The following is a 20,485-nucleotide window of genomic DNA, read 5'->3' on the forward strand; positions in this document are numbered from 1 at the left end:
TTTAATATGTCCAACTTTTCATTCAGCTCAAAACAAACCTGCGTCTGGATCAGAAAGGACCTGCTGATGACGAGCTTCAAGCCCCTTTTCTTGCATGTAGATGGCACAGTCTTTATTTTTGTCTTCATCTTAAGGCCTAAAATGTATATTTTCCTGTTCATTTTTTAAAAAAAATTAAAATTTGATCCGATTTTTCCGTCCGTACTAGCGAATGAAAGGTCTGTATAAAAGATAGATCTGAAATATCTGATGCTGCTTTAATGCTCTGTGCCTCTTTGTGTGTGACCAGATTACACAGGGATGAGACTGGCATAAAAAAATGCACTTCAGTGGGTCTTTCTTGCCCCGATTGTCCTCAGCTGAGAACAGCATTAATTAGTTTAGTTTTGAAGTGGATTTGAAAAAACAAAAACATATCTTGTTTGCTTATCTGTCTTAATCCTTCTGCAACTAACAGACAATCTTTTTATAATAAAAAGGCAACATTTTTATCCTGGACAGACAACAGTAGTGGCTACTTTTTCCTATACAGACAGGAAATAAAACAAAATACAAATCGTCAGCCACACTTTCATTATTTGAATAAACACACTTCACGAAGGTCATAAACATCTTGCATGTGACATATATCAACTACCATGTTTTCATGTCAGGATGGATTTAAATAACAAGAAATTAGCAACTGAAACAAACTTCCTCAGTATAGCCGTCTGAGAGCTTAGCTTCCTCCAGCAGGTGCACAGACACCTCCGTGTCTCCCCTCTAAATGGGTATGCAAGCTAAGCATGAACAACAACATATAAACAACACAGGACGAACGTTTCTAACTCTCTCATCATCACTCACGCTGAACCGCTGCCGTTTAGGCGAACTCCCGGCACAATACCGCCAACACACTGGACACTGGACAACACACTCGGACCACACCCGGACAGGTGGCTGCAGAATCGCTACTCTGCTCCTCAGTAGGCGATTCTTCGCGGGAGCACGAAGTCTCACCTGACTTCCGCATTCTCGGGAGACTTTCCCACCACGGCAGGTCTTAGGGTGATACACCCAGAAATGTATTCCGTGACAAGAAACAACAGTCACCCCTATTCACCTGGTTACATATGTGAAACAACTTGCACTCTGAAAGAAAGGGGAAATAAAAAGCACTGGTTCTTTCTCACATTCTGACCCACTTGTTGGTTCTGCGTGGAAATGAAGCTTTTTCTCAACAGGGCAGCAGAAAGAACAGCAGTTTACGGCAAAAAAATAAAAAGCCTGATGAAATTGATAGACTAACGTTGATATTTGGAATGACATGAATGCATAGACAGGTTCTGCAGGTATCAGAGGAATACCCCCTAAAATCAAAGTTCAAAACTGTTAGATCAAAGCCTGAGATCAGAGTAATAGCGCCCTGATCCAAGTCTCAGATCAGTGAGAGTGAATTCTGACATCACTGACAGGAAGGAGTCAGAGATGTCAGAGCCATCTGTTGTCTTCCATGTTTGTAAGATCAATGCAAAGAAGGATGTGGCTCAAGACTGGTCATCTTTCTTTCCCTTATAAGAGATACGGTGACCAGTCACAAGTGAGAGAAAAATGGAGCAACGCCAAACTCAGCTGTACACAGATGCCATCTCTTGTACCATCTGTCGGGGAATATTCAAGAACCCGGTGACTATTCCCTGCGGACATAGCTTCTGTCTGAGCTGTTTGGAAAACTCCTGGAAACAGGGACGTTCTGTCAGCTGTCCCCAGTGCTGGCATTCCTTCAGATCAAGGCCTGTCCTGGCTAAAAACACCATGTTAACAAATTTGGTGGAGCAGCTTCAGAAGTCTGGATTCCACAAGGCTCCTTCTGAACACAGCTACGCTGGACCACTAGATGTGGCGTGTGATGTGTGCACTGGGAGGAAGCTGAAAGCCTGCAAGTACTGCCTGTTTTGTCTCATCGCCTTCTGTGACAAACACCTGAAGCCTCATTTTCAAGCCCCCGCCTTTGAAAAGCACACGCTGGTTGATCCGTGTGAGAAGCACCATGAGAGGATGGGCTCACCGTCTGAAGACGGGATCAAAATGGTCGAAAATCCTGACCGTCCAGGACTTGACATCATGGTAGAAAGGAGGCAGAAAGAGCACAACCTGCTGAAGAAGCGAATCGAGGAGAGAAAGACGTACATCAAGAAGCTCCAGCATGAGGTGACAGCAATCAACCTGTCTGCTGATAAGGCAGTGGAGAAAAGTGAGAAGAACTTCACTGACTTGATCCACGCCATCAAGAGGAGACGCGCTGATGTGAAGCAGCGAATTAAGGCCAAGCAGTACGCTGAACTGAGGCGGATCAGAGAGGTCCGCAAAAAGGTCAGGAAGGAAATTCTTGAGATGACAAAAGATGAGGGGATGAAGCACCAAGGACCAACTGGACCTCACATCCAAAACACTCCTCTTCATTACTTTGATGATGTGAAAGCAGCTGCGTCAAACACCCTCAGTTCAGTGGAGAACGTTCTGATGGACTGGGGGTTTCACATCACGCAGACGCTGTCTCAAACAGAGTTTTTGCTGTCGCAGCCACGGACCAGAGAGGAATTCCTCCAGTATTCCCGTCCCATTACGCTGGATCCCAACACAGCCCACGCACAGCTGTTCCTTTCTGAGGGGAATAGAGCAGCCAAATTCATGGCGGAGGAACAAGCTTATTCTCCCCACCCAGACAGATTCGGGCATCATCCTCAGGTCCTCAGCAGAGAGAGCATGACTGGCCGTTGTTACTGGGAGGTGGAGTGGACGGGAGCTGCAGGGACAACAGCAGTCTCATACAAGGACATCGGCAGAGCAGGGAAAGGCCTGGATTGTGGATTGGGACAGAATGGCACATCTTGGGCTCTGACGTGTGACAACCAAAGTTTTAAGGTGCTTTATAACAATTACGTTGTCGCGATGGCCACAGGTCCTGTGTCACACAGAATCGGAGTGTACCTGGATCAGTACGCAGGAGAGCTGGCCTTCTTCAACATCAGGGACAATCAGCAGATGGATCTACTCTACAGGACTGAGGCCAACTTCACTCAGCCTCCCCATGCTGGATTCCATTTCAGGAACGTTGGAGACACGGTTGAGTTGATCAACACTAAGACTCAGTAAGCAGCAAACATCCCTCAATCCATTCATCTTCTACCGCTTATCCTGTCAAGGGTTGGGGGGGGGGGCAGCCTTTCAGTCGAGAGTTGGGGTTCACCCTGAACAAGTCACCAGTCCATCGCAGGACCAACACATAGAGACAGACAACCATTCACACTCACAGTCACACCTACGGTCAATTTAGAGCATCAATCAGCCTCGTCCTCTCTTGATGTCTTTGGTCTGTGGGAGGAAGCTGGAGTACCAGAGAGAACCCACACAGGAACAGGGAGAACATGGAGACTCCACACAGAAGACCCAGTGCTGGAACCAGGACTCGAAGCCAGAATCTTCCTGCTGGGGGGGCGACAGTGTAGACCACTGCACCACCGTTCCACCAGACAGAGAACTTATTACTGTGAAACTATAAAACAAAAAATACAGTATTTCTTTTGTACAAGTTTACAATGTTTCAAATCTGAAGAATGTGACCCACTTTCATCAATTTCTGTTTTGTCAGCAGCGAAGCTGTTTCTTGTGAACATTCATTTGCAATACATTTGTCTAAGTTTTAAATGTCAATGATTCTGTAACTGTTCTATTACTATTAAAATATAACAAAAACAAAAATAAATGCAGTATTTTTTACAAGCTATTAATATATGAAGTTTTCTGAAGAACGATTCCCATCATCCCTGTGACTTTTGTCTTTCTGGTTACTTACATGTCAGTCCTGTTAAGATCATTAATTAGATAGATATGAAAAAAATACAATTAGAATGGCAACCCAGGTATTACCATTCCAATTAACACTGGATAACAGAAGTGAAAAGACCTTTTATCCAATAACATTCCCATAAAAATACTTGTATATGAGTTAAAATGTGGTCTCCTTCTGTAGTGTATTTTTCCTTGTCATCAGAAAGATTAAACTGAATGTTTAAAAATATATTAACAATCTGAAAAAAATCACAGTGAAAAGAGGGAAACAACAGAGTTCATTGCAATCAGGGAATTTGTTTCAGCTTCACTCTTCTGAAACTGACAGAGAAACAGGAGAAGAATCCTGGAAGAAGTGATTTTTCAGAGAGAGTTTGTGTTATATTTACATTATTTTTTGCACTTGAAATTAATAAAATCATATCAATCAAAGTGATGTAATTTATGTCAATAATACCTGGTTATTTTATACCTTATCAGTGACTGTAAAGGAGTGACACCACAGGAGACAGTTGCTCATCTTCAAGTCCTCAACTCTTCTTGTAGTACAAATATTCTTCTCAGTACAATTAAGATGAATGATGGTGTAAATCCAAGTTATGTTTCTTCTGGTCTTGTGTCCCACGTTACCTTGAGTCTGTTGAGAGCAGCAAGTCAGTCCACAGGAAGAGGTGGCCCCCGTCCCTCCGGCCCTCTCAGTTTCACAAGGACAGGTGTGCCCAGATGTGTTTTGCATGACTTTGATGCATCAGTGCTCCCCAGACTTTTAAAGTTCTTCACTGCCAGCAAGTCTCAAGTGTTTTCATGAGCTGACTTTGAAAACTCTACCAGGATGAAGTTGCCAGTAACTCTGCTTGTCCTGTTGGGTTTGCTGATTCAGGGTGAGTCCTTTTTGCTGTGAATGTCCTGCAGTTGTTTCTACTCTGGTCTTCATGTATTAGAAGGCTGTGAAAACTAATTCAGGTTGATATCATCCATGATTTCACATTCCAGAGTCGTCTGCCGGGGATTTTCTGACTCAGCCGGACAAATCCAAGTCTGTCAGTCTTGGAGGGACAGTGACCATCAGCGCCACAGGGAGTTCAAATATTGGAGCTGATCTCAGTTGGTACCTTCTAAAACCTGGAGAAGCTCCTAAACTACTGATATACAGGGCATCAACTCTGTTCTCTGGAACTCCGTCTTGATTCAGTGCCACTCGATCTGGTTCTCAATACACTCTGACCATCAGTGGTGTTCAGGCTGAAGATATTGGAGAGTATTTCTGTCTTGGCTACCATGGCGGTGGAAGGTTCACACAGTGAAATAGAGCCGTACAAAAACCTCCCTCAGTTTGACAGAAGTGAAAGTGCTGCAGCTGTGGAGGGCTGGTGAGGACGACGCTGGAGTGAACACACAAAAGTCACCAAGCAGAACCACAATGAACTGAAATAACTGAGACAAACTGAGAAGGGTTCTTTAGTTACAGGATCAACTTTCTTGTGTGTTCATCTCCTCATGAGTTACTTGACAGGGTTTGACCACAAATGTGCACAAAGGAATGGAGCTGCAACCAAACAAAACAACGCCCCGAAAACACTCAACAAGTTTATTTTCAACATTTTTAAAAATTTGTTGTTTTCGATACTCAAAGTATTGCAGTATCCATCCATCCATTTGCTTCCGCCTATCCTTTTTAGATGGGGGGGAGGGGGGGCAACTGGAGCCTTTCCCAGCAACTTTCGTGTGAGAGGCGTGTTCAACCTGGACGGGTCACCAGTCCATCGCAGGGCCAACACATATAGACAACAAAACATTCAACAAATCAATCTGCAGCATTTTCAGACTTCATTTAATTCCATACTCAAATCATTTCAGTATCTCTCCAGATCCCACAGGCCTTGAATGAAAACATCTTCTGCTCTTAAATGTACAATCAAGACCCAAGGACAGAGACTCTGCAGCAGACAACAAATTTCATTCCAACATAATGATTTATTTGAAACATATTCATGAAATCCAAACACACCACCCCCTGTTGTACAGACAGCTCAGGGTTGCAAGAGCATCCTGCGGTCTAGACGAGGTCCAAGAGGTGTTGAATCTGGCAGCAGTAGCCCTGGAGATCATGTTGCCGGAGGATCCACACCTCCCTTCCTCCTGCTTTGAGGAGAAGGGTACACCACGCCCAGTAAGGCAAGGGTACCTCTCCCACCAGACTTTGAGGCTTTGGTTCTGGTGCAGTTCCTCGCACCTTCCGCTGGTCCAGTGTTAGCAGGTGGCTCGCGAATGAGAGGGAGGCTGGGCGTATTGGTTGTGAATGCCCGCCTCCAATTGACCAGTCCATGGTCTCCATTGGTTTTTTGGCAAAGTCAATTCTGACCTATTTTTGAGGCTGATTAATGGTTTGCACCTTGTGGTGAAGCCTTTGTGTTTTTTAGATGAAGTCTTGTCTTTATGGTAGACTCAGATACTACCCTACTTCCTGGAGAGTGTTCTTCACTTGAGTGGATGTTGTGAGGGGGTTTTTCTTCACCATGGAAAGAATTCACTGTTGTCTTCCATGGACGTCCAGGCCTTTTTGAGTTCCCAAGCTCACCAGTGCACTCTTTTTTCTCAGACTGTACCAAACTGTAGCTTTGGCCACTCCGAACATTTCTGCCATCTCTCTGATGGATTTTTTTTTTCAGCCTCAGGACGGTCTGTTTCAGTTCCATTGAGAGCTCCTTTGACCGCATGTTGTGTGTTCACAGCAACAGCTTCCAAATGCAAACACCACACGTGGAATCAAATCCAGACCTTTTAACTGCTTAATTGATGACAGGTTAACGAGGGAAGAGTACATGCAGCCTTGTTGCTTGTTCTTGTTTTTTTGCAGTTTTCTAAGTCAATTGTCCAATTACTTTTGGTCCCTTGAAAAAGAGGTGGCTACGTATTAAAGAGCTGTAATTCCTAAACTCTTGCTCCAATTTGGATGTGAACACTCTCAAATTACGGCTGAGAGTCTGTACTTTAAGCCCATATTGATTATATAACTGTATCCTGAACATGCTTTTGTAAAAAGTGAAAATAAAAAAAAAACTTGTGTCACTGTCCAAATATTTCTGGGCCTAACTGTATATCACCATCAGGGTCATCTTTAGGACCGACCAGATGACCCCAGCAGGAACCATAGGACAATGGATGGCCTTTTACTTTGAACACAGTGCAATGGAAGTTAAAAAAAATTAGCCAACACTACAGCAATCCTTTCTGTCTATCTGCACCATCTTCCTCATGTGGAAGGGGCCACAATGGAGGAAATACAGCTTGTCTCCTCTCTCTTTTCATTGGTTGTCAAGCAGCAGGCCATAGCTTCAGGGAAAGTGATTGCTTCAGTTTGAGTGGTAAGAAGATCCTGATGACTGACACAGTCTCGCTCCCAGCCAACTGGCCATAGATTTCTCACAGGCCTGCCAATCAAATCAAAATGTTAAGTGTACTGCATGGAACTACACAAAGTAGAACAGTTTACAGTGCTGAACATTAGAGTACGCCTAGAACGCACACTCAAGCTTTACCTGTACACACTGGTGAAGGGTCTCCTTCCCTCTTTCACTGTTCCTTTCAAGTGGCACATTGTAAAGTTCTTTCATGCGCTTTTCATTCTTCCTGAGCCCTCTGTCAATCGTTGTGATTGAAACACATTCAATATTGCCAAAGATTTTGTCATCATCGATGACAGCGTTTTGAATCTCTCTCAATCTTTTTGGATTGTTTGCAATCACCATTGCACAAATGGCTTCCTCTTGTTGTGGAGTAAAAACAGGCTCCTTTCAACCTCTGCAAGGTTGTCTTGCAGTCTGATGTGTTGCAGAGTAAAATTATAGGAATGTAGGGTAAATATGAGACATAAAGAATTGGATTTCTGTCCAATACTATTGATACCTGTTCTCCCTACGAAATGTTTGAATGATGGAATTCACTGAGGTTCTCCCTACATTTGATTGCACTCGTCATCCAGCTTCAGCCATTGTGATGCTGTGATTCACAACATTGTCCACAAGTGTCGCCCTAATTTCATAAAGGATTTGCAAATGGAGTTCACCTCTTCTTCCTCTGTCCCTGGTTTGTCCCCATCCCCTTCCTCCGCGAATTCTCACCCCTCTTCCATGACACTGACATTCCATCTTTGTGTCACAGAACTGTAGAAATGGCACACACTCTGTCCTGGTCCACAGTCCAAAGACATCAAGAGAGGACGAGGCTTATTGATAATCTAAATTGACCGTAGGTGTGACTGTGAGTGTGAATGGTTGTTCGTCTCTGTATCTTGGCCCTGCGATGGACTGGCGACCTGTCCAGGGTGAACCACGCCTCTCGTCCGTAGACGCTGGGATAGGCTTCATCCCCCCCCCCGCGAACCTTAAAAGAAACGAATAAGTGGAAGACAATTAATGAATGAATGAATATATATATATGAATTAAATTCTAATATTCTTCTTCTTCTTCTATCTACAAGTATTGTCTTTTCAAACTATAGGACATCTGCTCTTGTGACATTAACCATTAGCTAGCGAGGGGCAAATCAGCTTGAAATCGTCCACCCTGTTCCTGTCATTCCTGTTACTTTCCCAGAGTAAAGTGTTTACGATCCTACAGTAACAGGAGTGACATGAACCAGGTTATTCTCTCTCACACAGTTTTTAAACATCTGAACTTAACTTTTAAAAATGAAGGAACTAATGTTGTGTGTAGCATTGAGCTAATACCCATATTGAGCACTATGGGCATTAAGCATGAACTGGAGCCTCAGTAACTTTTCCAATATTTCTCTAATATTTACTGTATGAAGAGAGTACTAAGGCTGCTGTCTTACTCTCTGGCTAAACATGATGTCATGTTTTTGATGAATATTTATGCCTCTACACACTTTTATGATTTTGTTTTATTATTATTTTATTATTATTATTATTATTATTATTATTATTATTACGTCATTAAGTGCAGCAGAAAAGGAAAGGCGCTATTGCGCTCAACGACCCCAAGATCCAGAGCGAAGGGCAGAGTAACCTGAATGGGAGAGGAAACAATGGAGGAGAGACAAAGAACTTCCATCCATCCATCCCATCCAATCTTCTACTTATTCCTGTTAAGGGTCACTATCCCAGCGGCTACGGCGAGAGGCGGGGTTCACCCTGGACAGGTCCCAAGTCCATCGCAGGGCCACCACTAATAGACTGACAACCATTTTTTGCTCTGTATAAAGGTCACAACACCATCATACAATTCTACATCAGGCTAAAACTTCATGATCATAAAAACCTGAAAGTAAGAAAACATAAATGTGTCTACATATTTTCTAACATTTAATATAACAGAAAACATTTTGTCACAACTATTCTGACAGGAACATTGAAATATTCTTGTTTTTGTTTTTTTACTTCTTTAAATAGACAGAAATGAGCTGGAGGCTCTCAACTGAAGAATCCCAGAAGTCACTCTTGAAGTGAAAACCTGTTTGTTCAGCACGTTTAATATGTCCAACTTTTCATTCAGCTCAAAACAAACCTGCGTCTGGATCATAAAGGACCTGCTGATGACGAGCTTCAAGCCCCTTTTCTTGCATGTAGATGGCACAGTCTTTATTTTTGTCTTCATCTTAAGGCCTAAAATGTATATTTTCCTGTTCATTTTTTTGAAAAAAATTAAAATTTGATCCGATTTTTCCGTCTGTACTAGCGAATGAAAGGTCTGTATAAAAGATAGATCTGAAATATCTGATGCTGCTTTAATGCTCTGTGCCTCTTTGTGTGAAACAACTTGCACTCTGAAAGAAAGGGGAAATAAAAAGCACTGGTTCTTTCTCACATTCTGACCCACTTGTTGGTTCTGTGTGGAAATGAAGCTTTTTCTCAACAGGGCAGCAGAAAGAACAGCAGTTTACGGCAAAAAAATAAAATTCCTGATAAAATTTATAGACTAACGTTGATATTTGGAATGACATGAATGCATAGACAGGTTCTGCAGGTATCAGAGGAATACCCCCTAAAATCAAAGTTCAAAACTGTTAGATCAAAGCCTGAGATCAGAGTAATAGCGCCCTGATCCAAGTCTCAGATCAGTGAGAGTGAATTCTGACATCACTGACAGGAAGGAGTCAGAGATGTCAGAGCCATCTGTCCTCTTCCATGTTTGTAAGATCAATGCAACGAAGGATGTGGCTCAAGACTGGTCATCTTTCTTTCCCTTATAAGAGATTCGGTGACCAGTCACAAGTGAGAGAAAAATGGAGCAACGCCAAACTCAGCTGTACACAGATGCCATCTCTTGTACCATCTGTCGGGGAATATTCAAGAACCCGGTGACTATTCCCTGCGGACACAGCTTCTGTCTGAGCTGTTTGGAAAACTCCTGGAAACAGGGACGTTCTGTCAGCTGTCCCCAATGCTGGCATTCCTTCAGATCAAGGCCTGTCCTGGCTAAAAACACCATGTTAACAAATTTGGTGGAGCAGCTTCAGAAGTCTGGATTCCACAAGGCTCCTTCTGAACACAGTTACGCTGGACCACAAGATGTGGCCTGTGATGTGTGCACTGGGAGGAAGCTGAAAGCCTGCAAGTACTGCCTGTTTTGTCTCATCGCCTTCTGTGACAAACACCTGAAGCCTCATTTTCAAGCCCCCGCCTTTGAAAAGCACACGCTGGTTGATCCGTGTGAGAAGCACCATGAGAAGACGGGCTCACCTTCTGAAGACGGGATCAAAATGGTCGAAAATCCTGACCGTCCAGGACTTGACATCATGGTAGAAAGGAGGCAGAAAGAGCACAACCTGCTGAAGAAGCGAATCGAGGAGAGAAAGACGTACATCAAGAAGCTCCAGCATGAGGTGACAGCAATCAACCTGTCTGCTGATCAGGCAGTGGAGAAAAGTGAGAAGAACTTCACTGACTTGATCCACGCCATCAAGAGGAGACGCGCTGATGTGAAGCAGCGAATTAAGGCCAAGCAGTACGCTGAACTGAGGCGGATCAGAGAGGTCCGCAAAAAGGTCAGGAAGGAAATTCTTGAGATGACAAAAGATGAGGGGATGAAGCACCAAGGACCAACTGGACCTCACATCCAAAACACTCCTCTTCATTACTTTGATGATGTGAAAGCAGCTGCGTCAAACACCCTCAGTTCAGTGGAGAATGTTCTGATGGACTGGGGGTTTCACATCACGCAGACGCTGTCTCAAACAGAGTTTTTGCTGTCGCAGCCACGGACCAGAGAGGAATTCCTCCAGTATTCTCGTCCCATTACGCTGGATCCCAACACAGCCCACGCACAGCTGTTCCTTTCTGAGGGGAATAGAGCAGCCAAATTCATGGCGGAGAAACAAGCTTATTCTCCCCACCCAGACAGATTCGGGCATCATCCTCAGGTCCTCAGCAGAGAGAGCATGACTGGCCGTTGTTACTGGGAGGTGGAGTGGACGGGAGCTGCAGGGACAACGGCAGTCTCATACAAGGACATCGGCAGAGCAGGGAAAGGCCTGGATTGTGGATTGGGACAGAACGGCACATCTTGGGCTCTGACGTGTGACAACCAAAGTTTTAAGGTGCTTTATAACAACTACGTTGTGGCGATGGCCACAGGTCCTGTGTCACACAGAATCGGAGTGTACCTGGATCAGTACGCAGGAGAGCTGGCCTTCTTCAACATCAGGGACAATCAACACATGGATCTACTCTACAGGACTGAGGCCAACTTCACTCAGCCTCCCCATGCTGGATTCCATTTCAGGAACGTTGGAGATACGGTTGAGTTGATCAACACTAAGACTCAGTAAGCAGCAAACATCCCTCAATCCATTCATCTTCTACCGCTTATCCTGTCAAGGGTTGGGGGGGGGGCAGCCTTTCAGTCGAGAGGTGGGGTTCACCCTGAACAGGTCACCAGTCCATTGCAGGACCAACACAACTCAGCCACACCTACGGTCAATTTAGAGCATCAATCAGCCTCGTCCTCTCTTGATGTCTTTGGTCTGTGGGAGGAAGCTGGAGTACCAGAGAGAACCCACACAGGAACAGGGAGAACATGGAGACTCCACACAGAAGACCCAGTGCTGGAACCAGGACTCGAAGCCAGAATCTTCCTGCTGGGGGGGCGACAGTGTAGGCCACTGCACCACCGTTCCACCAGACAGAGAACTTATTACTGTGAAACTATAAAACAAAAAATACAGTATTTCTTTTGTACAAGTTTACAATGTTTCAAATCTGAAGAATGTGACCCACTTTCATCAATTTCTGTTTTGTCAGCAGCGAAGCTGTTTCTTGTGAACATTCATTTGCAATACATTTGTCTAAGTTTTAAATGTCAATGATTCTGTAACTGTTCTATTACTATTAAAATATAACAAAAACAACTATAAATGCAGTATTTTTTACAAGCTATTAATATATGAAGTTTTCTGAAGAACGATTCCCATCATCCCTGTGACTTTTTTCTTTCCTGTTACTTACATGTCAGTCCTGTTAAGATCATTAATTAGATAAATATGAAAAAAATACAATTAGAATGGCAACCCAGGTAATACCATTCCAATTAACACTGGATAACAGAAGTGAAAAGACCTTTTATCCAATAACATTCCAATAAAAATACTTGTATATGAGTTAAAATGTGGTCTACTTCTGTCATGTATTTTTCTTGTCATCTGAAAGATTAAACTGAATGTTTAAAAATATATTAACAATCTGAAAAAAATCACAGTGAAAACAGGGAAACAACAGAGCTCATTGCAATCAGGGAATTTGTTTCAGCTTCACTCTTCTGAAACTGACAGAGAAACAGGAGAAGAATCCTGGAAGAAGTGATTTTTTCTGAGAGAGTTTGTGTTATATTTACATTATTTTTTGCACTTAAAATTAATAAAATCATATCAATCAAATTGATGTAATTTATGTCAATAATACTTGGTTATTTTATACCTTATCAGTGACTGTAAAGGAGTAACACCACAGGAGACAGTTGCTCATCTTCAAGTCCTCAACTCTTCTTGTAGTACAAATATTCTTCTCAGTACAATTAAGATGAATGATGGTGTAAATCCAAGTTATGTTTCTTCTGGTCTTGTGTCCCACGTTACCTTGAGTCTGTTGAGAGCAGCAAGTCAGTCCACAGGAAGAGGTGGCCCCCGTCCCTCCGGCCCTCTCAGTTTCACAAGGACAGGTGTGCACAGATGTGTTTTGCATGACTTTGATGCTTCACTGCTCCCCAGACTTTTAAAGTTCTTCACTGCCAGCAAGTCTCAAGTGTTTTCATGAGCTGACTTTGAAAACTCTACCAGGATGAAGTTGCCAGTAACTCTGCTTGTCCTGTTGGGTTTGCTGATTCAGGGTGAGTCCTTTTTGCTCTGAATGTCCTGCAGTTGTTTCTAATCTGGTCTTCATGGATTGGAAGGCTGTGAAAACGAATTCAGGTTGATATCATCCATGATTTCACATTCCAGAGTTGTCTGCCGGGGATTTTCTGACTCAGCCGGACAAATCCAAGTCTGTCAGTCTTGGAGGGACAGTGACCATCAGCGCCACAGGGAGTTCAGACATTGATGATGATCTCAGTTGGTACCTTCAAAAACCCGGAGAAGCTCCTAAACTACTGATATACTGGGCATCAACTCTGTTCTCTGGAACTCCATCTCGATTCAGTGGCACTCGATCTGGTTCTCAATACACTCTGACCATCAGTGGTGTTCAGGCTGAAGATATTGGAGAGTATTTCTGTCTTGGCTACCATAGTAGCAGCTCGTTCACACAGTGAAATAGAGCCGTACAAAAACCTCCCTCAGTTTGACAGAAGTGAAAGTGCTGCAGCTGTGGAGGGCTGGTGAGGACGACACTGGAGTGAACACACAAAAGTCACCAAGCAGAACCACAATGAACCGAAATAACTGAGACAAACTGAGAAGGGTTCTTTAGTTACAGGATCAACTTTCTTGTGTGTTCATCTCCTCATGAGTTACTTGACAGGGTTTGACCACAAATGTGCACAAAGGAATGGAGTTGCAAAAAAAAAACAAAAAAAAAAAAACAATCTTCAAGTTTATATTGAACTATTTTAAAATTCTTTGAGTACCATACTCAAAGCATCGCAGTATCCATCCATCCATCCACCCCTCTTGATGCATTTGGACTGTCGGAGGACGCTGGAGTACCAGAGAGAACCCACACAGGAACAGGGAGAACATGGAGACTCCACACAGAAAGTTTCATACCAGAGCCTGGACTCAAACCTGGAACCTTCTTGCTGTGAGAAGCCAGTGCTGACCAATGAACCACAAATGCCGCCCCACATTTCAGTATCTCCTCCAGATAGTACAGGTTTAAATGAAAACATCTTCTCTTCTGCAATGTATAATCAGGACTCACAGACACAGACTCTGCATCAGACAACACATTTCATTCCAACTGAATGATTTATTTGAAACATATTCATGAAATCCACCCTCACCTCTCCCTGTTGTACAGACAGAAACAGGAGAATGAAATAAATACAAGGACAACAACCAGGTAATTTAAAATTCCATGGTGCTTCAAGAGCTTTTCTATTGTTCATCACACCACAGACTGATGTTCCCAGTGAGACTTTGAAGGGTTTATTACATCCAACATGCAATAAAGAAGAAGAATGATGTCATTTGAACAGTTTAGGTTGTCAAGAACCAAAACACACACTGTAAAAAAAAAAACCTGCCTCCATCAAACGCCCCTGTCTCCTCCCATCTCACCTGAGTGGTGGGTGGAGCAGGCGAACCTATTTCAGCTGCTCGCTCACCTGGGGGAATTTTCTTTTCCTACTTGAGGACAAAGGAGCAGGCAGTCCCCATTGTTGAGCTTCATACATGTTGTGAGTGAACCCTTTTGTTCCACAAACTCTTTGCCTCTTCTAATGAACATCGTAACTCATATTTTAGGTCTAATCCTTTATTAAATTGAGCAATGTTTGTTTCGATTGTCAATTGTTTGATAATGATGTGTGGGTTGTGTGGACAAATGTATTCTCACCTTCTATATTCTGTCCTTTCCTATCAGAAAGAACCAGTTCAACAATAAACAGACATGAGCTGGATCCCTGCTGTTTGTGCCTTTGTCTAAAAGCAAACATTGGCGTTGGTCTCCCTCCTCACCACAAACCCAAATCCATACAAGATAATATTTTACACACACGATCATGAACCCACCTGAACACACATGTGCTATCAAACTCATCTGAACCTCAGCCTCAACATCAGTATTTATCTCATCAGCTAACATGAGCATGCTAACATGCTCACATTGCAAACATGAACGTAAAAATTTCTCTCTCCGTCTCTACCTCTCTCTCTGTCCGTCTATTTATCTATCATTCTATCTATCTATCTATCTATCATGTATTAACATGTATGTAAAGGGATTGTAAACTTTTTTCTCAAGTTTCTTCTCCTTTGCGAAACATTTTACGTGATTAAGAGGAAAAATGTTCGAAATAGATTATTTGTGGGCTTTACAAATGATTGGGAAATTCAGTAAAACCACACTACATTCAGGAATTAAACATTTGTTTTAATATCCATCCATCGTCGTCGCGGGGGGGCTGGAGCCTATCCCAGCATCTACGGGCGAGAGAAAGGGTTCACCCTGGACAGGTCGCCAGTCCATCGCAGGGCCAACACACAGAGACAAACAACCATTCACACTCACATTCATACCTACAGTCAATTTAGAGAATCCAATCAGCCTAGTGCCCAAATTGCATGTCTTTGGACAGTGGAGGAAGACAGAGTACCAGAGAGAACCCACACAGGCACGGGGAGAACATGCAAACTCCACACAGAAAGATCCCGCGCCCGAGCCGGGACTCCAACCCGGAACCTTCTTGCAATGAGGCCACAGTGCTAACCACTGCACCACCGTGTAGCCTTTTTGTTTTCATATATAAATGTTAAATATAAAAAAGTGTATTTCCATCTTAAATGTGAGTCACTATGAAATCATACAAAACCTCTGGCTGATGAGAATCCTCAGGTTTATTTGATGTCAAATGTTCTCATCACATTTCCATGAATGAAAAGTTTCTCTCAGAGTGAAACAACTAAAGTTCAGCTCGATTCAAAGAGACAAGAACACAAAGTAGAACCAAAGGAAGATGAATATTGGAAAGTTCCAGTCAGAAAAGAGTCATGAAAGCTGCAGTTACAGGAGAAGCTCTGTATCTTCATCAGGATGTGTAGCGACTGAAGCTCTACACGGAGCAGCTGCTGGGCTCCGGCAGGGTTTTAGTGACGGGGGTCTGTCCATCCAGGCTGGCCTCACAGCTCACTGAGCCTGCTGTCCTCCACTGGTCAGCAGGGAGGCTCAGGGTGCTGCTCCAGCTGTAGTGGCCGTCCTTCCCCTGTTGCTCCTGGCTGTTTGTCACCCCTGAGGAGCTGCTGCTGCCCCCGACCTTCCAGCCCAGCCTCCAGGTTGAGGGGAAGCCTCCACTGGCCAGACACACCACTGTGGCAGTGCCCTGCTGCAGCTCCTCTCTGGAGGGGGGGAGGACGGTCAGGGTGGGCTGCACCACCCCCACTGGAGGAAACGCAGACATGAGAGAGAATCAATGCAACTGATGGAAATGATCTCACCTGTTTGATCACATAAAACACTTGAACCACTGATGCTCTCACTAATCAGCCTCATGACTGAAATGAAAAAGCAACTAAAACAGTTAAAGGATCAACGTGATGTTTTCATGTCTGTGTCATCGTGTGGGACAGAGAATAACAGGAGCTTCCTAAACGATTGAACTGCCATCTGAAGGAGAACTGAGCCCAGTTTAAACCTCCGTTAAGAATTTATTTCACTTCCTTTTCACAGCATCTGAACAAGAACAGAAAACTTTGCTGCTTTTATTCATGAAACCTTTTGGTGGACAAAAATCCACAACACAATTCTGCTCTAAAAAGTGGCACAAATTAATGAAAACTAACTGCTCATATATACATTTTAAAATAATAAAAAAACTCTAAAATCTTGATCTTTAAAAAAAATTTAAAGCAGAAAATACAATGAATATTATCACAATAATTAGTTGTTTTATATCCTGTTTCATGATGAGTAGAATGAAGCTTGTTTCCATTTCATGATTTGAGATCAAAATCTCTTCATAAATCATCAGCAACATAAAAACAACATACTTGATCATATTTTCATTCAGTTTGTTTGAACTTCTGCTACATTTGACATCAAATGAAAATCTCTGGTACTTACAGTCAATGAAAAGTTTAGTTCCTCCACCAAAACTCAACCACAGTGATACAAATCCATTTAGTGGCCGTACAAAAACCTCTTGCACTGTGAGGCAGCAACTTTCTACCAAAAAAATCTACTTTTTCTCTAATTTACAGAAATTATAATCACTTGGCAAAAATTAAAGGATAGTTTTCAAGAAGAATCATGAAACTAATTCAGTAAATAAGATTTTTTTTGTTTCAGCTTCACTCTTCTGAAACTGACAGAGAAACAGGAGAAGAATCCTGGAAGAAGTGATTTTTCAGAGAGAGTTTGTGTTATATTTACATTATTTTTGCACTTAGAATTAATAAAATCATATCAATCTAAGTGATGTAATTTATGTCAATAATACCTGGTTATTTTATACCTTATCAGTGACTGTAAAGGAGTGACACCACAGGAGACAGTTGCTCATCTTCAAGTCCTCAACTCTTCTTGTAGTACAAATATTCTTCTCAGTACAATTAAGATGAATGATGGTGTAAATCCAAGTTATGTTTCTTCTGGTCTTGTGTCCCACGTTACCTTGAGTCTGTTGAGAGCAGCAAGTCAGTCCACAGGAAGAGGTGGCCCCCGTCCCTCCGGCCCTCTGAGTTTCACAAGGACAGGTGTGCCCAGATGTGTTTTGCATGACTTTGATGCTTCACTGCTCCCCAGACTTTTAAAGTTCTTCACTGCCAGCAAGTCTCAAGTGTTTTCATGAGCTGACTTTGAAAACTCTACCAGGATGAAGTTGCCAGTAACTCTGCTTGTCCTGTTGGGTTTGCTGATTCAGGGTGAGTCCTTTTTGCTGTGAATGTCCTGCAGTTGTTTCTACTCTGGTCTTCATGGATTGGAAGGCTGTGAAAACTAATTCAGGTTGATATCATCCATGATTTCACATTCCAGAGTCGTCTGCCGGGGATTTTCTGACTCAGCCGGACAAATCCAAGTCTGTCAGTCTTGGAGGGACAGTGACCATCAGCGCCACAGGGAGTTCAAATATTGGAGCTGATCTCAGTTGGTACCTTCAAAAACCTGGAGAAGCTCCTAAACTACTGATATACAAGGCATCAACTCTGTTCTCTGGAACTCCATCTCGATTCAGTGGCACTCGATCTGGTTCTCAATACACTCTGACCATCAGCGGTGTTCAGGCTGAAGATATTGGAGAGTATTTCTGTCTTGGCTACCATAGCAGCAGCTCGTTCACACAGTGATTTAGAGCCGTACAAAAACCTCCCTCAGTTCGACATAAGTGAAAGTGCTGCAGCTGTGGAGGGCTGGTGAGGACGACGCTGGAGTGAACACACAAAAGTCACCAAGCAGAACCACAATGAACTGAAATAACTGAGACAAACTGAGAAGGGTTCTTTAGTTACAGGATCAACTTTCTTGTGTGTTCATCTCCTCATGAGTTACTTGACAGGGTTTGACCACAAATGTGCACAAAGGAATGGAGCTGCAACCAAACAAAACAACGCCCCGAAAACAATCAACAAGTTTATTTTCAACATTTTTAAAAATTTGTTGTTTTCGATACTCAAAGTATTGCAGTATCCATCCATCCATTTGCTTCCGCCTATCCTTTTTAGATGGGGGGAGGGGGGGCAACTGGAGCCTTTCCCAGCAACTTTCGTGTGAGAGGCGTGTTCAACCTGGACGGGTCACCAGTCCATCGCAGGGCCAACACATATAGACAACAAAACATTCTACAAATCAATCTGCAGCATTTTCAGCCTTCATTTAATTCCATACTCAAATCATTTCAGTATCTCTCCAGATCCCACAGGCCTTGAATGAAAACATCTTCTGTTCTTTAATGTATAATCAAGACGCACAGACAGAGACTCTGCAGCAGACAACAAATTTAATTCCAACGTAATGATTTATTAAAACATTCATGAAATCCACCCACACCACTCCCTGTTGTACAGACAGCTCAGGGTTGCAAGGGCATCCTGCGGTCTAGACGAGGTCCAAGAGGTGTTGAATCTGGCAGCAGTAGCCCTGGAGATCATGTTGCTGGAGGATCCACACCTCCCTGCCTCCTGCTTTGAGGAGAAGGGTACACTATGCCCAGTAAGGCAAGGGTGCCTCTCCCACCTGACTTTGAGGCTTTGGTTCTGGTGCAGTTCTTCGCACCTTCCGCTGGTCCAGTGTTAGCAGGTGGCTCGCGAATGAGAGGGAGGCTGGGCGTATTGGTTGTGAATGCCCGCCTCCAATTGACCAGTCCATGGTCTCCATTGGTTTTTTGGCAAAGTCAATTCTGACCTATTTTTGAGGCTGATTAATGGTTTGCACCTTGTGGTGAAGCCTTTGTGTTTTTTAGATGAAGTCTTGTCTTTATGGTAGACTTAGATACTACCCTACTTCCTGGAGAGTGTTCTTCACTTGAGTGGATGTTGTGAGGGGGTTTTTCTTCACCATGGAAAGAATTCACTGTTGTCTTCCATGGACGTCCAGGCCTTTTTGAGTTCCCAAGCTCACCAGTGCACTCTTTTTTCTCAGACTGTACCAAACTGTAGCTTTGGCCACTCCGAACATTTCTGCCATCTCTCTGATGGATTTTTTTTTTCAGCCTCAGGACGGTCTGTTTCAGTTCCATTGAGAGCTCCTTTGACCGCATGTTGTGTGTTCACAGCAACAGCTTCCAAATGCAAACACCACACGTGGAATCAAATCCAGACCTTTTAACTGCTTAATTGATGACAGGTTAACGAGGGAAGAGTACATGCAGCCTTGTTGTTTGTTCTTGTTTTTTTGCAGTTTTCTAAGTCAATTGTCCAATTACTTTTGGTCCCTTGAAAAAGAGGTGGCTACGTATTAAAGAGCTGCAATTCCTAAACTCTTGCTCCAATTTGGATGTGAACACTCTCAAATTACGGCTGAGAGTCTGTACTTAAAGCCCATATTGATTATATAACTGTATCCTGAACATGCTTTCGTAAAAAGTGAAAATAAAAAAAAAACTTGTGTCACTGTCCAAATATTTTGGGGCCTAACTGTATATCACCATCAGGGTCATCTTTAGGACCGACCAGATAACCCCAGCAGGAACCATAGGACAATGGATGGCCTTTTACTTTGAACACACAGTGCAATGGAAGTTCAAAAAAATTAGCCAACACTACAGCAATCCTTTCTGTCTATCTGCACCATCTTCCTCATGTGGAAGGGGCCACAATGGAGGAAATACAGCTTGTCTCCTCTCTCTTTTCATTGGTTGTCAAGCAGCAGGCCATAGCTTCAGGGAAAGGGATTGCTTCAGTTTGAGTGGTAAGAAGATCCTGATGACTGACACAGTCTCGCTCCCAGCCAACTGGCCATAGATTTCTCACAGGCCTGCCAATCAAATCAAAATATTAAGTGTACTGCATGGAACTACACAAAGTAGAACAGTTTACAGTGCTGAA

The 20,485-nt window shown here is 43.2% G+C and overlaps 2 protein-coding genes across 2 annotated transcripts; both read left to right on the forward strand.

Moving 5' to 3' along the window:
• Positions 1-1,522: 1,522 nt before the first annotated feature.
• On the forward strand, positions 1,523-3,704 carry LOC147246334 (E3 ubiquitin/ISG15 ligase TRIM25-like). Its single transcript, XM_086182729.1, has one exon. It carries the CDS (start codon positions 1,591-1,593, stop codon positions 3,133-3,135), a length of 1,545 nt encoding a protein of 514 aa, XP_086038855.1. The 5' UTR covers positions 1,523-1,590; the 3' UTR covers positions 3,136-3,704.
• A 6,350-nt stretch (positions 3,705-10,054) lies between these two features.
• On the forward strand, positions 10,055-12,202 carry LOC147246335 (E3 ubiquitin/ISG15 ligase TRIM25-like). The gene has a single exon (XM_086182723.1). It carries the CDS (start codon positions 10,079-10,081, stop codon positions 11,621-11,623), a length of 1,545 nt encoding a protein of 514 aa, XP_086038849.1. The 5' UTR covers positions 10,055-10,078; the 3' UTR covers positions 11,624-12,202.
• Positions 12,203-20,485: the final 8,283 nt, after the last annotated feature.

This window comes from Aulostomus chinensis, chromosome 17, assembly GCF_037954235.1.
Source record: "Aulostomus chinensis isolate RoL2024-O1b breed Wild chromosome 17, RoL_Achi_v1.0, whole genome shotgun sequence".
Taxonomy (NCBI): Eukaryota; Metazoa; Chordata; class Actinopteri; order Syngnathiformes; family Aulostomidae; genus Aulostomus; species Aulostomus chinensis.

What these genes read in the sequence shown, in the direction of transcription:
- LOC147246334 (XM_086182729.1), top strand. Translation starts at nt 1,591, where the DNA reads ATGGAGCAACGCCAAACTCAGCTGTACACAGATGCCATCTCTTGTACC.
- LOC147246335 (XM_086182723.1), top strand. Translation starts at nt 10,079, where the DNA reads ATGGAGCAACGCCAAACTCAGCTGTACACAGATGCCATCTCTTGTACC.